Genomic DNA, 19,535 nt, shown 5'->3' with positions numbered 1-19,535 from the left:
GTGAGGAGTGCGGTGTGTTCTCCCTGTGTCCTCCGGGTGCTCCGGTTTCCTCCCACAGTCCAAAAACACACGTTGGTTGGTGGATTGGTGACTTAAAAGTGTGAGTGAATGTGTGTGTGTGTGGTGCCCTGTGAGGGACTGGCGCCCCCTCCAGGGTGTGTTTTCCCCTTGTCGACATGGATTTCCTCCGGGTGCCTCCCACAGTCCAAAACAAACACACATTGGTAGGTGGATTGGTGACTCAAAAGTGTCCGTAGGTGTGAGTGTGTGTGTGTTGCCCTGTGAAGGACTGGCGCTCAATGTTTCCAGGTAGGCTCTGGACCCACCGTGACCCTGAACTGGATAAGTGGTTACAGATAATGGATGGATAATTGGAAAGAGTTCAAAGAACTGGGACTAAACCCATGCAGACATCGTAATCATTAAAAATAAGTATTATATATGTAATTCTTATTCTTAATACTTATTTTTATAATACTTATTTTCTGCATGGGTTTAGTCCCGGTGTGTGTGTGTGTGTGTGTGTGTTTATATATATAATATATTTTTCAACTTTGATGACTAAATCTGCTCAAATTTCTAGATTTGTTTCAAACATTTCTGTGGAGATTTTACAGAGATCGTTGTCTACATGTGAACGTCTGCGTGCACCTACTGTCTGTAACGCTGTACGAAGTGATGATGCACAGCGCCGCCTGCTGCCTTCTGTGTGGCGATGCAGTTACCTGAAGGGGCGTGCCGAGTGTTGCCGATGTTTTCCGAGTGGCTGCTCGGGTTCCGCTGCAGTTTTTCGCCCTCTGTCAGCTCCCGAGAAACCGGCGAGCGCCCCTTTAAGACGGCGGCGTGTCGTTTGTTTAATGTTAGTAGTTTGTGTCGGCAGACATCAGCTGGAAGAGAGAGAGAGAGAGAAAGAAAGAGAGAGACGGAGAAAGAAGCCGAACAACGGCTCGTTTTTTTTATTCGGCGGGAAACCGCGTCTTATTCTTTTGTATTTCTTTGGAAGAGACTGAATTTGTGTGTTTTCGTGTTGGACACGGCGGTGTGAAAAGGGGTCTATTTGACAAGGGCAGGACAGTGGTGGGCTGCTGTTAGACGCAGTGAGAGTGTGGAGAAGGCGCAGTTTAACAGGAGGCTCTCCTCCAAAACATAGCAGTCTGGAGCCGAGAAGCAGCTCAACACGGGGTGAGTATCAACTGGGGTTTTCTCGCATTCTTCCTTTCCTAAAAGGAGCATTTCTTTCTTAAGGGAGCAGCGGTGTTTACAGTGTTGCTCTGGCTGTCCGTGTGTGAGACTGTGCACTTGTTTTTATATCCCTGCCAGGACCACACGTCCTCACAATGACGTGGACCCGGGATTTTGTGAGAACATTTATTTCTAGTCCTCGTTTACTCCTAAATTCAGTTTTTGGGGTGTCAGAGAACCCAATGAAAAGAGTATTAGTTTCTGGTTATTTAAGCTGAGGTTAAAGTTCGACTTAGGTTTAGGTTTTGTATAAGCTACACTTCTACACTGATACAGAAGTCAGTGCAAGTCCTCAGAAGCACAGTAACACCAGATTGTGTGTTTGTGTGAGGGTGAGCGCTACGTCATCTGGTCTGTGCCGCTGAACACAGTGCCTAGTGCAGTGTGTGCGCGTTGAGCCGAGCGCTGTGCTGTGGTCAGTGCTGTTCTGACCGCGGTGGAGTGGACTGTCTCTCTCTGACCCACACTCTTCACTTTCTCCTCCATCTGTAATGTTCCTTATGTAACGCTGGAGTACTCCCCCTCAGCCACTAGGCGGCGCTAATCACAATTCTGCCACAGCTGAAGTCCACACTGCTAACTGAAACACTGACAATGCAGGCTGAAGTGTTAGTGTTATATTTTACACCCCTCCAGTAAACATTGGGAACTGGGTCTGTCAGGAGCTGAGGAGATGCAGTGGAATACTGTTTCTGCCACTTAAAAAAACGTGTATCCATTTAATAAGTTAAATAATGGGAAGAAATCTCATTGTAATGACCTCAACATCATACGAATGAGAGGGGTAGTGTCTAATTGACAGTGGTTCTCAATATGAGAGGCTAGATGCTAATTCTCAGATTGTAACTTAGTTTTTTCGATAATACATCAGCAATGAATGCAATGCAAGTGCAGCAAGGCCTCTATTTTTATTGTGAACTCATGAAAATAAATCCAGACTAAAGGCACTGCCAGCTAAATAACGTTTTCCATGATTAAATGAACTACGACACAGTAGCATTCTCATTCACCAACATCTCTCTACCAACTTAACACTCATCCAGGTCTTCATTAAGCTCACTCAGACTCTATGATTAGAGTAGCAGTCCTCTGTCCTGGTTGGTTCAATGCTCTGCACATTTGAGAGCTAACCCCTGCAATGAATACCTTAATTAACAAGACTTGAGTGAGTCAAAGTGTGTGTGTTTTGAACAGAGAGAACCTGACAGCATGCAGGACAGTGGTTCTCCTCTCCACAGTATAAGGATGAACAAAACTTCTACCCCTGTAGCTGACTGCTGAGGGCATGCGTTTAAGAGAATGTGGTTTGGGAAATGCACTGTGGGGGTGTTTATGGAAACTATTTGTTTGACTTTTTGTGTTGGTTAGCAACACTAGCCTCAGATCTGTGACTGAAAAAAGCAACAACATGGGAACCTCTCACAGCAGTGTAGCCGTTACTGCATGTGATAACAGTGATATCAGTTTACCAAGTTTGTTATTTTAATGACTGATTATTTTTCTTCTTGTTTCTCTCTAGGGTGGACAGAGGAAAAAGAGGAGGGAGAGATATAGACCCAAAGTCTATCTTTCTCCCTCTCTCTTTCTTTAATCTGCTTCTCTTATAGCCGCCACTAAAGCCCATATCCAGTACTCCTACTTCCAGTCGGACGCCCTTTCTGTGGCCTTTAACCTTGAACCATGACATCACCTCCCTCGCCACTCCCCTCCCCTTGCCCCTGTCCTCCTCCACCACCATCACTGCCGTCCTCCCCAACCCCTTCCTCTCCCGCCCCATCCTCCCTCCCACTGCCCCCCTCTCTGCCCCCTACTGGTGAGGTGATGGTCTTGGCTCTGGGCAGAAAGAAACAGCGACTCCTCATCGCGCTCTCCATTTTTCCCAACCTCTTCTTGGCCTTTCTGCTCTCCTCGGACCCTCTGTTGACCCTGGCATCCCCCCATCACTGCCACCTGCCTGGAACGACACCGACACCCGAGCTGCTGAACGCCTCCCTGCCCTGGGAGAAGGGTGAGAGGGAAGGAGAGAGTGGACGACTCTCGCCATGCAAACAGTACCACTTCATCAACGGCACGCGCTCTGATATAGTAGTCTGTGAAGCTGGGTGGGAATACAATGTCACAGAAGGCCTGAGGAATAATATCGTCACTGAGGTGAAACAACTAGTTCTTTCTGTTGGCAGCTTGTTTCTTCTATGCTCTTTCAGTGTGTTACCGTTATGTTGTTGCCTAGATAAATGCTGTTTACTGGATGCTAACAAGACCAGAGGAAGCTGCAGATGTATTGTTCAGATTTATTCTTAGTAATTAGTAACATAACCGTCTGACATTTACAGGACTGCACAAATGTCAGACACCACCCTTCATTGTTTTTCTGGTCAAAATGGACATTAAGTTCAAGTTATTAATGTTTCAGCCTTCGGAGGGAAAACAGACAGAATGTAGCTGGCCGAAATAAACTAAACCTAATGTCACAATGATCGATATTTCTCTCAGTCCTTTGACTGTATTAGAGTTTTCGTTTTGTTTTAGGAGACATGCTTTCAGTTTGCAAAGCAATCTGCCAGACCAAGTTCAGTCTTAGAAGTTGGTTGCATTTTCTATACCTCGTGAACCAAGGTGTAGGCTCCTGCGTGTCTACTTCAAATTTCTCAGCTGCTTCCAGGTGCTTTGCTTGATTTACAACTTTTCTCTTTTTTTATATTCCTTAATTAATTCAGTTTTTGAAAGCTACCCATCCTTTGAGACTCAGTATTTTCACTGTGTTGTGATGGACAGACACTTGTGGATCTTATCAAGAGTCAAGCTTGATGTTATCTCTCAAAATGAAAGTTTTCACTACAGTAATTTAGGTTGGTCTTAGGTTGGAGTCATGTATTCTGCAGTCCCTGATTTAACAGATCAGTAATGTGTCTGTATTAATATTGTAATATTATGATAATAGTTGTAGTTGTTCAATTAAATATTAGATTCTTAGTTATTACATTATTATTCACATTATTATACACAAGGTGTAAGTTCTGTAAAAATATTCACTTATACCTTTTTGTTTCTGACCTCATTTTCTAAGTGAGTGACCACATGTCAAATCACGTAATAACATCAATTCCTAATGAACTGTGCTCTGCCCGAGCAGGGAATTGAACCATGTTCTACAGCAGGTACCTGATTTGAGCATTAAGAGAAATAAGAAGAAAAATCTGTAATACTGTGTAGTTCATTCATTCATTCATTGTCTGTAAGTGCTTATCCAATTCAGGGTCGTGGTGGGTCCAGAGCCTACCTGGAATCATTGGGCACAAGGCGGGTATACACCCTGGAGGGGGCGCCAGTCCTTCACAGGGCAACACACACACACACACATTCACGCACACACTCACATTTACGTATTATTATTTATTACCCAGGGGGAAACTGAGATTCAATCTATGGATAAATACACTATTACACAATTATTACAGATCCCACAAAAACATTTCTGAATTCTGCCTTTAGAGAATCTTAGAATTTATTTTTTATTTTTATACAGCCTACTTGTCTTTAACTGTTCAACCCCTTTGTGTGGTCTGCTCAGATATATCTCCTGAAATGAATTACTTGTATTTCAGATCCACTTTGACTGGAAATACATGAAGGGTCGTCTCACAGTAGGGAGTAGTGTGTATACACACAACTAACAGGAAAGGAATGTCTTTAAACGACATAGGAACTGAATGTGATTTTTGTGAGGGGGATTAATACCTTGAAAAACGTATCCTTACCAAATCCAGTTTCCTTTGTTCCAGTCCTGATTATTAAATTTTCTTTTCACCCACCACAGGGTACATGCTAATCAATAATTCAGGTTGGGTGTTTTGGCTCTTGTCTTGTGGACCTGTTGTTTGTATTTGGCCCAAGGTCGCTTTGTCTGAGCAAAATCTTTGTCTTTGTTTGAAGTACATCCTGGATGCATACTTCTGCTTGTTGGAAGGTTTGTCGTAAAAAACAACACGTAATTAATTAATGTATATTCATGTGTCAAGTCATAGAAAGTACCCCTGTTAGCAGCTCTCATTCTCGGGCAGGTGCTTTGTTTATAGATTTGTTTAAACCAGCGATGGATGTTGTTAGTTCATTAGAGTAATACATATTTAAACTAAACTGTAAACTGTGTTATTGATGTCTTCTGACTCAGAGCATTCCCTAATGCCACTCTATCAGAAGATAATGTATGCTTCACTTGGAGGACTGTGGGATATAATCTCTGCTTTAGTTTGTTCACATTTGGCTCGATGTTAGTTGGTCTGTGTTAGAATGAAATGCTAAGTCTAGTAAAATAAACACCACACATGACCATGTGTGCACAGCAAATGTGTGATTGAGCTGGAGCAGTGTCAGAACAGTAGAGTACACACACAGCGTAGCTCTGGTGTACAGTTAATTTACTGCACATGTATATTTGTGTGTTTAATGTAGTTGCAGGGTAGACTTCGGGAAGATAGGGTTTGGCCTTTTGGGCTTTTATCAACGCTCAAAAGCAATTACTTAGCTCAAAATGTCCCTGTTTCTCACAAACTCCCTCTCCTCAGCTCTCTCCAGCCTTTTATACCCATTAGCTTTGAGATGTGTTTTTCATTAAAAGCAAACCAATGGCTGCTCAAGGCTGGAGAGTTTGCAGAGAGTTATGTGGCCATAGGCCTTCACGAGGCTCGAGTTATGTGTCTCGAGGCTTGGCTTCTAGCTCCATCTCCTGAGTCAAAGCTCTGGCTGGCGGAACATAGCCAGCTGAGGGGCATTATTGAGTCCTCTATGTCCAGAGTGCTTCTGCTTTGTAGTTGAGACAGAATACAGCATCGCCAATCAGAACATAACTTATTTATATATATCTTAAAGCACAAAATAGCCGTTTTTATCATGAGGGACCAAGGGAGGCTCGAAATGATCATTTAAAAATCAAATAAGATGGACCACCTAAGAGAAATTCAGAGGAAAATAAATAAATAAAAGAAAATCAGAAGACATGGGCCTGCTAATTTTGCTTGTACAATAAGAGTCAAAGAAGTGTACACTCTGTAACACACCATTGTTTATTTGTTTCAGGGTGTGGAGTAGAAAGTCTGCATTCTCATTGTGATAGCTGAGTGCACAGTATCTATTTTAGAACTGGCCTGATGAGTTTCCACACATCTTTTTCACATGCTTTGCATTTTTGTTTGCTCCATTTTTTTCTAGTTCTGCTAGTCTTTCCAGTTTGAAGAACAGCAGATTCCAGAGTTTTTAGCGGATGATATTCTGACATGTTCCTTGCTGCATAAATCTGTTAATAAAATGTTATTAAAAGTGAACTGACACAAGGAAGAAACTTTAAATTTGGTACTTATTGTTGTGAATAATTTTGATGTATTTCCATGTGCTTTGATATTGCCCAGTAATTCATTACTTCACTTCCTGTCTGTGTTGGCAGTGGGATCTTGTATGTTCTCAGTACTGGCTGGTCCCAGTGGAGGAAGTATGCTTCATTTTGGGCATCCTCACAGGCTGCCTGAGCCTCGGATACGCTGCTGACCGGTAAGAAGTACATTTAGCGCAGAAAAACATATCAGTTCAGACTGGCACTTTAAATGACCAAAAAAACCCACAAATAAAAATCTTGTAAAATATATTCCATTTTCCTGTGACGTACAAGGTGTACAACCAGTGGTCAGTTTATTGGTAACTAAAGGTCATTTGTTCAGAAACACCTATCTCATTCAGTACCATTACAAGTAAGAAGCCACTTTTAGTTGGTTAAATTTCCAATTAAGTTTTTGTTTTTATTCATTTTTCCGTTGATATATTTAATGATATTTTATATAAAACTAGAGGAGGAAAGCTTGTGAAAAAACTTTGAATTTGGCTTGTCACTTATTGCTAGCATCATTGCAGTGTTAGCTTATAAGGTTAATTTATAGAGCAATCTATCCAATACTACCTTTAAAATACCACCAGCTTAAGAACACTGCCAATTTACTTTGACTGCCACCTTAATAAATCAAAATATCATTAAAATAATGCCCATTTTATTTAGACTTCCACTTTAAATAAACCTTAAAACCATAAAAAAAACTGCCTCTATATTTTAAATGCCACCTTTTTAAAAATTCCACCTTAAAAAAAACCTATTTAAACTTCCATCTAAAATTATTTAAACTTCTTCTTAAATAAATGACCGCTTAAAATAATCCTTAAAACTGCCAAAATAATTTTAAGCTACTATCTTAAAGCTCCACATTAAAACATAATAACCTTAATTAGATGTCCACATTAAAAATACATCCATTTTATTTAGACTCTTACTTTAAAGAAATACCCACCGTAAATAAATGGCCACCTTTACCAGATTCCAATTGTATTAGTCATGCCAACTTAAAATTAATTCCACCTTAAATTCACTGGTCATCCGAGAACTTACATTTAAGTTGACATGTTAACATGAGCTTTGCCTGACGTAAACAAGGACTACTGACGTGCAGACTGACCAATTAAATGTTTACAGAGAAGGTTATCGACCAATAACGGTAGCTCTACAGTCAGACCGTCCAATCAGAAAATTTTAGGCCACTTCACCACGCCCCCTTCTCATTCAAGCGAACCAATCGGAGTAGGGGAGGGCGGGACTAGTTTGTGAACGAAACTTCTCGAAGTTCTATGTAAGCTCTAGAAAAACAAAATCCCGGACGTTTGTGAAATTCCGCCCGGACATTTTTTTAATGTCAGTGTAAAAGAGGACGTCTGGTTACCCTAATATAGCACACAGAATTTACCAAGTTATAGCAGTTTGACATTTGGCGCATTCCTATGGCAAAAATTCCCAATTTGGAAGCTCGTATTCAGACGTACGTAAGTCGGATCGCTCCAAAAAGCACAAGCAACATAATTAGCTATAGGTTCTAAGATCCTGTGAAATTTCGTGTTGTAAGTTGAAAATCCTAAGAGGAGTAACATTGCAAAATACGTGAAGAGAATAATAATAAGACATTAGAAAAAATAATTCATTTGTGCTTCTTTATTGTAAAAAGACAATTGGTAGTGATATGAGTCTGTAAGGATGTATAGCTTTGAAGGGAAAAGGCAAATATTATAGATTCTAAAATATGAAACACACAATACGTTAGTTAATGATCTTTATTAGCTTTAGTTATAAAGTTATCTGTGAGGATTTTCTGTTATTTTTTTAAAAATTAGTTTTAACCAGATTCTAAATTATATGGATTATTATATAAATTATATATTTTTGTCATCCCAGCTCTGTCTACTGTACGAGAATCTAATAAAACGGCCCATTGGTCTGATCTGATACTTTAGTGTGTCGTAAAGACACTATGTTTTTGACTAAGTCTAAATGGTTGTAATGGGTTGTTTATCTCGTAGATTTGGCAGACTGAAGACACTGCTCGCCTCCCTCACACTCTCTGTAATTTTTGGCACACTTGTGTGCGTCTCTCCCTCACCTCCCATATTCATCGCCATGCGTTTCTGTCTGGCTGCAGCTAGTGCCGGTGTCTACCTCAGTCTTTATATCACACGTAAGTAGAACATAAGTTTCATCACATTTATAAACACAGGACAATGCCTACATTTGAATTGTTGTAAGGTCAGATGTACAAAAAGGAAACATGGGGAAAACCACCACCAACATCTCACAGTTTAAACACTGCTGACACATGGTGGTTGAGTCCATGGATTCATGAATTGAAATTCTAAAACACTGCCATTTGAGATCATCAGACCAGGGGTCGAGTTCAGCTGTCGGAGGTTAAACTGAGCACAGGCTCAATTAAACTAGAGTCCTGTTCTTGGCTGGAAGGAGCAGAACCTGTTATGGATTTCTGCTGTTATAGCCGATCCATAGAGACTGCTGTGTGTGAAAGTCCCAGAAGATCAACTGTTTCCAAAATACTCAAACCAGCACTGACGACCATGACACAGCCAAAGTTACTCATTCTGATATAATGTGAACAGTTACAGGAGCTATTGACCTGTGTGTAGATCATTTGGTAAGCTTTGATACTGCAAAAAAAACTGGTTTGTGTCGTTGTACTTAGGTGCATTCATACTGTGTATTGTTAATAATTCTATGTTCTGCTACTGCAGCACTATCAAATACCCCCTAGGTATTATTTCAACACATTTATCTTATCACATCCTATCTCATCTTGTTATGGGTTTCATGGTAATTACCTCTTTAATTCCACTTGCTGTTTTTTTTCTTGTTGTCATTAATCAAAGGTTTAGAACTGTGTGATCCTTCCCTCCGGCTTCTGGTCACAATGTTGGCCGGACTGACCACAGTAGCTGGGGAGCTGTTATTGCTGGGTGTAGCTGTGGGATGTCAGTCGTGGCGGGGCCTTTTAGGAACTGGAGCTGCTCCTCTCTCCCTCTTTCTCTGCTACGGGTGAGCAATTGTTGAAAAATGTTATTTTTACCTAATGCTTAGGGTTAGAGCCAGTGAGCTTTTGTATCTGCCTTTTGTTTTACTGAGCTTTCAAATTACGGTCATCGCATGTCAAAGGTTTAAGTGGTAAATACACACTGTGACTGCATCCTGAGCATCACTGAACTGTATTGATCTGAAATTCCCTCAGAAACACAAAGGCATTTGCACCTGCCAGTACCCATTAGCACCTGCATCACCCTGATTTCTACAGCCAACACCAATTTCACATTCTGCTTCTTGACTTACTTATAGTGTCCTACTTAAAACCCTGTCAATTCCTTATGTGTTTTTTGTTTTTGTGTGTTTTCAGAATTCCAGGGGTTTTTCCAGAGTCTCCACGTTGGCTCTTGCTCTCAGAGAGGACAAGTGACATGAGCTCCTTCAGCGAACGCAGTGAACGACAAAGAGAAGACGACGGCTTCACAGGTTGGTGTATTCCTACTGCTTTGGTTTGTTTTGTAAACAGACTTGATTCCAAATGGTGTCTTTCACTTTCAGGTTGAAGCTGCCAGACTGTGCTGCCGCCAAACTCAATTTCAGTGTAGATATATGTGTTAAAATCAAGTTGACCAGTCAGAGCTTGATTGTCACGTTTGCAGCTCAAACGTATAGTAACCGCGGAGATCATCTTTGCTTGTGACAGCACACAAGTAGTGGAAACATATGGAGGATAAAGACCTTGAAGAACACAGCTTCTTTATAGTGTTTGTTTGTGTTTATCTTGGTATATCGTAGTTTAATCACGCTCAGTAGCCACTGTGTGCTCTTTTTAGTGCTTAAATTAAGATAAAATTCTGTTTTCCCCGCTTCTGTTTTCATCAGACGTTCACAGAATGTTAGAAGAGTAAAACTATCACAGCTCAGATGAATGCTCCATAATATTTAATCTGTTTTTTAATCAGAAAAGCAGATTAATGCTATTATTTAGGGTTGATGTTCTGTGTTAATATACTTTTTCTAGTGTGCACTTTAACAGTGCAGGCTGAAAAAAGAAAGCTAGACGGGAGAAGATATTTGTGCCTTCCCAAAAAAAGCTTTTAGGAACACGTAGGACTGACGTGAGAATAGCACTGGGGTTTAATTAGTGTAAAGTATTGTTATAAGTGATGTTTTAAAGGGGAAACTCTGGAAGATTTAATCCCAACACCTGATCACATGGAGGATGGTCCTGTTTCATTACTGATGCTGAAAGGCTGGACTTGACCACGTAGAAGACCTCTCACAGCTCAGTGATAAACCTGGTCAAATTAGGATGTTTCCAAAGTAAACTAACCTTTTTACAGACGTATTTATTTATTAATATCACCTAGGGAAATGTCAGATTAATCAGGACTGTACACGGCTTGCTGTACTTTGATAAACGATAAAACACTTTGTGGTGTTGTCTACCAGGAAGATGAAAGGTCAGTGGATATAGCAAAACAACTATAGGAATGTTGTCATTTTGAGGTATGACTTTTAGTATGTTGAGAAGTAAAAGTGAGCGTTTTGGGTTCCACAGCAGATATTTGACTTCATAGTAATTGATTTTCCAGGAAAGTAATCCAGAGGATCATGAATTCTTAACTGTAAAATGGATTTGTTTCAGTTTGACAGAATTAAGTCATTAACATTAACAAAAGTGAGTGCAGGCTCATTTAATCATTATAATCAATTATTATTTACAATATCATTCCATATTTAATGCATTGTTTCGCCAGTGAATTTTCCCCATGAGTTAATGTGCACTAGTCTGGTTTAAATGTCACCTGTTATTTCTAATCTTGTCCTCTACAGAGCTGGAGTCTGAGCCCCCACCCTCTCGCTACCCCCACTTGTCCTTCCCAGAGCTCCTGCACAGCCGAAACATCTGGAAAAACATGTGTGTGCTGGGCTTTACTTCGTAAGTCATATTTACAGAGACTATCTTCTCAATGGATAATGCTGAAGAGACCCTCTGACTCTAGTGTGACGTGAGAAAGGCACCCGACTAACTTTTAATCAGACTTGGCAACCACCTGAGTGTTTTAATTTATGCTGAGAACATTGTGGAATATATTTCACAATCACATTTTCTGGACTGGGCGGCACGGTGTTGCAGCAGGTAGTGTTGCAGTAACACAGCTCCAGGGACCTGGAGGTTGTGGGTTCGATTCCCGCTCCGGGTGACTGTCTGTGAGGAGTTGGTGTGTTCTCCCTGTGTCTGCGTGGGTTTCCTCCGGGTGCTTCGGTTTCCTCCCACAGTCCAAAAACACACGTTGGTATGTGGATTGGTGACTCAAAAAGTGTCCGTAGGTGTGAGTGTGTGAGTGAATGTGTGTGTGTTGCCCTGTGAAGGACTGGCGCCCCCTTCAGGGTGTATTCCCGCCTTGCGCCCAATGATTCCGGGTAGGCTCTGGACCCACTGCGACCCTGAACTGGATAAGCGCTTACAGATAATGAATGAATGAATTTTCTGGACTAACTCAGAGAGATTCACTGGTGTTCAGATCATTGCAATCCTTTGTTCTGATCAAAATATGTTCATTAAAACAGCACTGATTAAAATACTCTAAGCTGGGCACCAGGAGAAATGTGATACCTTCCTAAATTGTTAATTAATTACTACGCTGCACTTTTGTATTCATAGTCATTTTTTAAAAGTTACCTGTCTCAGAACTTTTTTCTCAGTGTTATTCAGCTTTCTCAGTCATTACTGAATCTACTTTTTACTCTCTCTCTCGGACAAAAATAACTTACTTAAAAAAATACATTTACATGTAATTTTACTTTATCAAAGCCAGAAGTGTAACTGAGATAAGCTAATATGGAAATAGTCTAAAATTAATCTCTCTCTCTCGCTCGCTTTCACTTTCTCTCTCTCTCTCTTTCAGGTTTATTTCACATGGCATTAGTCATTGCTACAGCTCCTTTCGGGGGGACGTCAGAGGCACTACTCCCAGTTTCTACTGGACCTACCTACTGTCAGTGTGTGCAGGGGGTGGAGCCTGGCTGTTGCTATGGGCGACGGTGGACAGGTGTGGTCGAAGAGGAATTCTCCTGCTGGCCATGACCCTGACTGGACTTGCCTCTCTCATCTTACTCGGCCTGATGGAGTGTAAGTGCAGATAATAATTAATCTTTAGACGTTTGCTTTGAACTGTGTGTGTGTGAAGCTCAATACTTCAGTTTAAACTTCCTTTAACTGTTATGAATTAAATACTTAAGCATTTGTCAATAAGCTTTATTCTATGAAACCTGAGAACAGATCAGACTGGTGTATTAATCCTGCGCTGAGGACAGTGTCGCCATCATGTGGCCGAGCAGTGGTAGCACAGATAGACGTGTGAATGAACAGATATGTATTATACGTAGGTTAGCTTTTGTGTTTAAACTTATGTGTTATAAACTTAGACAAATTCAAAAGCAAACATACATTATTTCTCTTGCTTTTACACAGACTCACACACTTAAATGTATATGTAGAACAAAATCCTTTATTTTCAAATGGTGAATTTACAAGAGAAGAAAACATATTCCTACATTTTCACAGAAGTAAATAGATAAATATTCATTCATTCATTCATTCATTATCTGTAACCCTTATCCAGTTCAGGGTCCCGGTGCAAGGCGGGAATACACCCTGGAGGGGGAGCCAGTCCTTCACAAGGCAACACACACACACACACACACACACACACACACACCTATGGACACTTTTGAGTAGCCAATGTGTTCTCCCTGTGTCTGCATGGGTTTCCTCCGGGTGCTCCGGTTTCCTCCCACGGTCCAAAAACACACGTTGGCGACTCAAAAGTGTCCGTAGGTGTGAATCTCTGAGTGTGTGTTGCCCTGTGAAGGACTGGTGTGTCTCTGCCTTGCGCCCAGTGATTCCGGGTAGGCTCCGGACCCACCGCGACCCTGAACTGGAGAAGAGGTTACAGACAATGAATGATTCTTTGGTCTTTTTAACAAGTTCATATATGAAAACAGTTGCTGTTATGTTCAGGTGTATTCAGTAATACCTGTAATAATTCAGTATTATTAGCCTCATACATATCTCTCTCTCTCTCTCTGAGCAGATCTGAGTGAGTCTGCCATTACAGTGTTCTCTGTGATGGGACTGTTCTCCTCGCAGGCTGCTGCCTCTCTCTCTATCCTCTTTACCGCTGAAATCATGCCCACCATCATCAGGTAACACTCTCCACTTCAGCCCCATCACTTGAAGCTGAAAACCCTTGTTATGAAAGTCAAACATTGGTGGCTGCAGATTGCACTCACACTGCCACTGACAAAAACTAGAAACGAAGGTACTGCAAATGAAATGTGGAAAGCAAAGGGGTAAGCTAATTGTTTTTAGTAAATCAGAAAATTCTGAAGGAATTGTGTAAATCCACCCCATCTTCATTTCAGGAGAATGATTTAAAAGTGAATTACACTCTGCAACTGTAGGGGAGTAAAAACACCAAATCAGTGGTAGTTCAGCCTCTTATTCTGAGCTTGCTGTCCTGTGCTTGCAGGGGCAGCGGGGTGGGTGCCATCCTGGCTCTGGGCTGTGTGGGTCGCCTCAGCTCTCCTCTGATGGACCTGCGCAACCATTACGGCTACTTCCTGCACCATGTGGTCTACTCTTCTCTGGCACTTCTGGCCGTTCTGTCCATCCTCCTTCTCCCTGAGAGCAAACGAAAGCCCCTGCCCCAGACTCTGTCTGACGGAGAGCAGTATCGGCGCCCTCCACTGGGGCGGAGGAGGAGGGACAACGTTCCACTGCTGGCCACACCAAACCCAGAGACCTAGCTGACTCTCTAAACACACACACACACACACCACACACACACTCTTTCACCTCAGCCCATTCTCTCCTGATTGTCACCATGTCCATGTGGGAGAGGAAGAGCACACTCTTCTGAAGGACTGCACACTCAAGCCCTCTTAACTTTCCATCTCCTAAACATTCCTAACACGTAAATGGAGCTACGGCTCGCCGGGTCCCTCCAGGCTCCAGAGGAAAAGTGTGAGGAGCGAGAGGCTGAAAGGGCGTAGAGAGCGATCCACGCTCAGTGACACACAGAACGGCAGGGCTCACAATATTCTCCAGTCAGTGCCAATCCCATATACAATGAACCAGAGAGTCATGCTCCACGTAGCCACCGTCAGGGACCTCATCCAAGTCTTTACGACCCATGGTAGCAATCAGTGACATACCCATTAAAAGCATAAGCCAGATTCCACTTCACAGAGGCAAGGGCTCAATACCACCTTCGTTTTGTAAATATCCTAACTATACTCTCTCTGAACTAAAGTAGATTTAGGTTTTCACTACAGGACGTTTGTCTCTGCTCACTTCAGTACTGTAAAACATGTTGCTGCTGGCCCAGTAGAAAAGGACACTGGTATCAGATGTCTCCCTTAGCAAGCACTACTGTTATTTATGAATGGATAATTTATAAAGCCATTAATGGTTAATGAATGCTGGACTGTGGCATGATAGCAGAACGGTGTATTTATATCACACAGATTTTCTAGCCTTCTCCTTTAAGACTTTTTGACCCGAGTTGAACGAAACAACTTTTCAGAAGATTTGATTTTAAATAGCCCTCACTCCTGCAAATCATTCAGGTCCTGAGTCAGTGTTACTGAGTCTGCAGGGTAAAGGCGGTGGAGCACTAGTCGAGCAGGGTGTTGGATTGTCAGGTTTTGTTTTTTTTTAAGCCGTACGCTCAGACTTTGTCTGTTTAGTGAGTTCTCCCGCCTCGGGCCAGAGGAATGAAGAAAGGAATAATGTAGCCTTCTTTTTAACCAATGCTCTGTCAGATTGTGTTAGTTGATTTTAAAAATGCTATTAAGGATTCTGTTGGTGGTCATAACATTACGAATGATGATGTAATAACAATTCATACGAACGTTGGTGACTGATTGCTTCTGGTAATTTACTAAGTAATAAAAATGTTGTAATTATGTTAACAAAGCTTAATTGAAAATAAAACATAAAAACAGACACTGATCCAGTCTCTGTCCAAACGTCCCAAAAAACAAGAACCTGATCAAAAAGTATTTACAAAAATAACACAATTATTACAGTGGGCGGCCCGGTGGTGCAGCAGGTTAGTGTCGCAGTCACACAGCTCCAGAGACCTGGAGGTTGTGGGTTCGATTCCCGCTCCGGGTGACTGTCTGTGAGGTGTGTGGTGTGTTCTCCTTGTGTCCGTATGGGTTTTCTCCGGGTGCTCCGGTTACCTCTCACAGTCCAAAAACACATGTTGGTAGGTGGATTGACGACTCTGTAAAGTGTCCGTAGGTGTGAATGTGTGAGTGTGTCTGTGTTGCCCTGTGAAGGACTGGCGCCCCCTCCAGGGTGTATTCCCACCTTGCGCCCAATGATTCCAGGTAGGCTCTGGACCCACCGCGACCCTGAACTGGATAAGCGCGTACAGATAATGAATGAATATTTATCTATTTACTTCTTCCATCCACAATCACATCTTAAAATAATTTAACCAAACAGCCCATTTTAATAATTTCTTCATATCATCATGGTGTGTGTTTAAGGCTGATTATACCGTTCAGATGTATACCACTGTGATTTCTTTTTTTCATGAACTTAAAAGGAATGGTATATAAGTGGTCACAGGGAGTGTCACAGCCTGGGGTGGGGGATCAGTGCTCTATTACCAGAGCCTCTAGGGTCCTTCAAAGAGGAGGAGTGGGAGGGGACAGAACCCAGAAGTTTCCGGGTTTATTTCTGTGATGTGATTATGCTACTGTGGCTGAAAACGAGTCTGTATTTTTCTCACCCATTTCTGTTCTTTCACTGCAGCCTGCAGCTGCTGGACTGATGTTTGTCCCGCTGTTCTACCTGAAATCCTTGTGAACAACAGAATCAAAGCTGAGATCTGTGTAGAGCTCTGCTGAGGGCGCAGGGATCATGCTCTGCTTTAGAGTGTTACAGATTGTTAAAGTGCTGAATTAGTAGGTGGGCTCTGGTATGCTCTGTGGAATTAATGATTACGTTTACTCAGGGCTTTGGATAAGCTTGGATCAAAGCATATAACACTGACCCAGCTATGGGACCTTCTGTAACAGGGCATTGTGCTATTGCTATGTAGCATACAACACAAATCACTCCAAATTCCACTCCTAATTAGCTAGATATTAGCTGGGGCTCCGTCGCTCTGAAACAGACTCACTGCTCTGTGTCATAGTGGGCCTTTTTTGGTTTTTTAGGGTTTTTAAAAAAAACCCTCTAGCTGTTGCAGGCGACTGGTCCTGATGACTTTGCCAAAATACCAGGATGCTTTGAAGTAGACACACATGAGCCAATGTTTTTCTTTGAGGCTTATACAAGCGGTGTCTGCACAACCGAACATCTGTGGCCACCACCCGAAGTGGTTGAATACACCAAGTATCACCAAGAGCATCAAATAAAGCTTCCGATGTAAAATGTAGTCGATTTAAAACATTTGTCACAATCACATTTTACATCTAGAATTTGCCTTTCTTCGCTGTTTCTATAGGCTTTCAGTTATTGTGGAGTAAAAGCACATTATAAAAGCCTCTATGAATAACATCGGCTATAAATACTTTGTTCTTCTGGCCTTATAAGCAAAGGCTCTGTGTAAACGTCATTTGGACAGGGACACTGATTCATCACATTACAATGCCAGGGCAGCAGCCCTCCCTCTTTGTGGTATGGTTACAATGTCAGTCAGTCTGGCCTGTGGAGGCTATGTTTGTCCCACTGTTCCAGGAAAAGATACGTTGGTCAAAAATATAGGCAATCTTACTGATAAGAGACAAGTAGGTGCGATAGTTCCCTTATGGTATATGCTACACTTAAACGCTTATTTTTAACATCCATTTGGTGAGTCTTTCAGTGAGGTACTACACGTGAGATCAGGGCTGCAGATAGCAGTGGAAACAATAAAGTGCTGTCCCTTCGTTTACAGATAAAGCATGTTAAAGTGAGCCTACACACCATCTATATCTCCCCATTCAAGCTGACAAGTTGATCCTTTAGGTCCTAAGTGTGCTTGAGTTGATGAGTGGTGACCTTAACCAGTGCTCCAGAGGTCGACTTTCCCACATAGTGAGAAGATACTGAGAATGGGAACAATCTTAATATACTGTTCCAGACCCTTGCACCCTGTTAAGTGGACTGACCTCTGTCTCTTTGCTGTTCACACTCGTGTGTGGCATGTCGGCTTTCTATTCAGCGGTTCACACTTGCTAGTTATCCTCGCTGTTGTTACATGTTTCATTCTATTAATGAATGCGCGTGGGGGATCGGCATGTATAGTGTGATGTGTATATCATTCGGACAGCACAGGGCTACTGCGGTTTACTTGAGGGTTCTTCTGAGTAGAACTAAGTACAGAGCAGGCATTTTAATGCACAGCTACTGTTTGTTTGTTAAATTAACATAGCTGATAGTGGTATGACTGATAATGCAACAGTAGGCTTCGTCTGTATCATTTTTCATCTTTATATGAATCTGACATGATTGTTTATTATGAAAAAAGAAGATCACGGGGCATAACATGTTTATTGGAATAATTAGCAGAAGGTTTAAACATTCGTACAACTGTTCACCTTGCCCTCAGGTGACGTTACTGAGGTTAAGTGTTTATTATATTGTCTTCACTGATATTTTACAGGATTGACACAGTGAAATACCTGGCAGTGCTGAAAGGGCATCCAAATCTGTCACCGCCACAGTAATAAAATACTCCCTTTACTACGAGAAATATTAGCCTGGGGTTCCACATTACTGTCCAGGGGCTGTGCTTTGTGATAGAAGACGCACACGGAGGAGGCCACTATTACATTCTCACACATTAATTCCACACTCTTATACCAAACGCAGGAGTCCATTTTGGCTTTCTTGTACATTCCCTTTATCAGAATCACAATGCAGCCAAAGCACAACGCACTTAACTGGGCGGGCTCCTGTGTGCAGAACAACCTGTGCTTCTCAATCACAGACTGTCACTCAACAGGAATTTCACAGGGTTATCTTTATACTCAAGGACAAAGGAGAGGAGACAACAATGCGCCAATGAGACGAGGAATCATTTCAACAGCTGCTGATTGACCTTGAACCTGTGTCTGCTAACTGCTGCTAACTATGACAGACAGCTAAAGCCATTTGTGAAGAAGCAGCTGTGAGCTGTAGCCCCCTGGTCAAGACGCATTGTTTGGGTAAACTCTGCTTTTGAAATACATTCAGGGAGCTACGTTAAACTATGCCTTTAAACATGACTTTAGTCATGTCTCTGAACTCTTATGTTCATTTGCATGTTAGTATTTTAGCAGACATCGAAGTTAGAGGAGTAAACTTCATTAGCATTGCTATGTAATTATTGCCAAGGTATTTATTGAACATTACAATCTAATTATAATCTCCACGTAAAAAGTCCCTATTACTAACATACGATATTTAAGCATCAATTATAATTCACATAATAATGATCTTATGACACACCTTTAACATAAAGAAAATATTGTTGTGTACAGGGTTTTTTACACTATATTTTCAGGGCTCCTTTTTATGTTTGCTCAAATTTTGTAATTGTTTTCCTCCCCTCTCTCTCTCTTCTCCCCATACACCCTGAGCACTATCATGTGGAAAAGCCTCTTCACCCCACCCTTCAGTACTTCACTCAAACAGAATAGCACTCCTGCTGCCCAACAATGCCAGAGACCATATTTAGAGGGAGCTTGCTTTATAAAAGAGGGAGAGGATATCCAGGCCACGGGCAGGATTCTGAACTTCCATCATTCAGCGGTAAACATGCCTTCAAAACAGGAGCTTCTGCATTAACATTGTCCCCTGTCTTACTACTGCTGAGGTGTCACATTCCTCAACACTGTGTTCTGTGTCACA

General features: G+C 41.8%; 2 protein-coding genes across 2 annotated transcripts in view; both read left to right on the top strand.

Moving 5' to 3' along the window:
* Positions 1-870: 870 nt before the first annotated feature.
* Positions 871-15,218, top strand: slc22a17 (solute carrier family 22 member 17). The gene is made up of 10 exons (XM_066682700.1): positions 871-1,182; positions 2,762-3,393; positions 6,683-6,786; positions 8,629-8,783; positions 9,487-9,652; positions 10,005-10,120; positions 11,471-11,576; positions 12,547-12,770; positions 13,735-13,846; positions 14,173-15,218. Exons 2-10 carry the CDS (start codon positions 2,923-2,925, stop codon positions 14,447-14,449), a joined length of 1,731 nt encoding a protein of 576 aa, XP_066538797.1. The 5' UTR covers positions 871-1,182; positions 2,762-2,922; the 3' UTR covers positions 14,450-15,218.
* Positions 15,219-15,247: 29 nt separating this feature from the next.
* Positions 15,248-19,535, top strand: part of LOC136708044 (uncharacterized) — a 35,287-nt gene continuing 30,999 nt past the window's right edge. Inside the window, exon 1 of the mRNA XM_066682306.1 lies at positions 15,248-19,436. The gene's annotated coding sequence lies outside the window, so the exon portion shown is untranslated. The remainder of the gene's footprint in view (positions 19,437-19,535) is intronic.

This window comes from Hoplias malabaricus, chromosome 10 (assembly GCF_029633855.1).
Source record: "Hoplias malabaricus isolate fHopMal1 chromosome 10, fHopMal1.hap1, whole genome shotgun sequence".
NCBI lineage: Eukaryota > Metazoa > Chordata > Actinopteri > Characiformes > Erythrinidae > Hoplias > Hoplias malabaricus.
The sequence above is the reverse complement of the archived record's forward strand: the minus strand, read 5'-3'. Positions and strand labels throughout refer to the sequence as shown.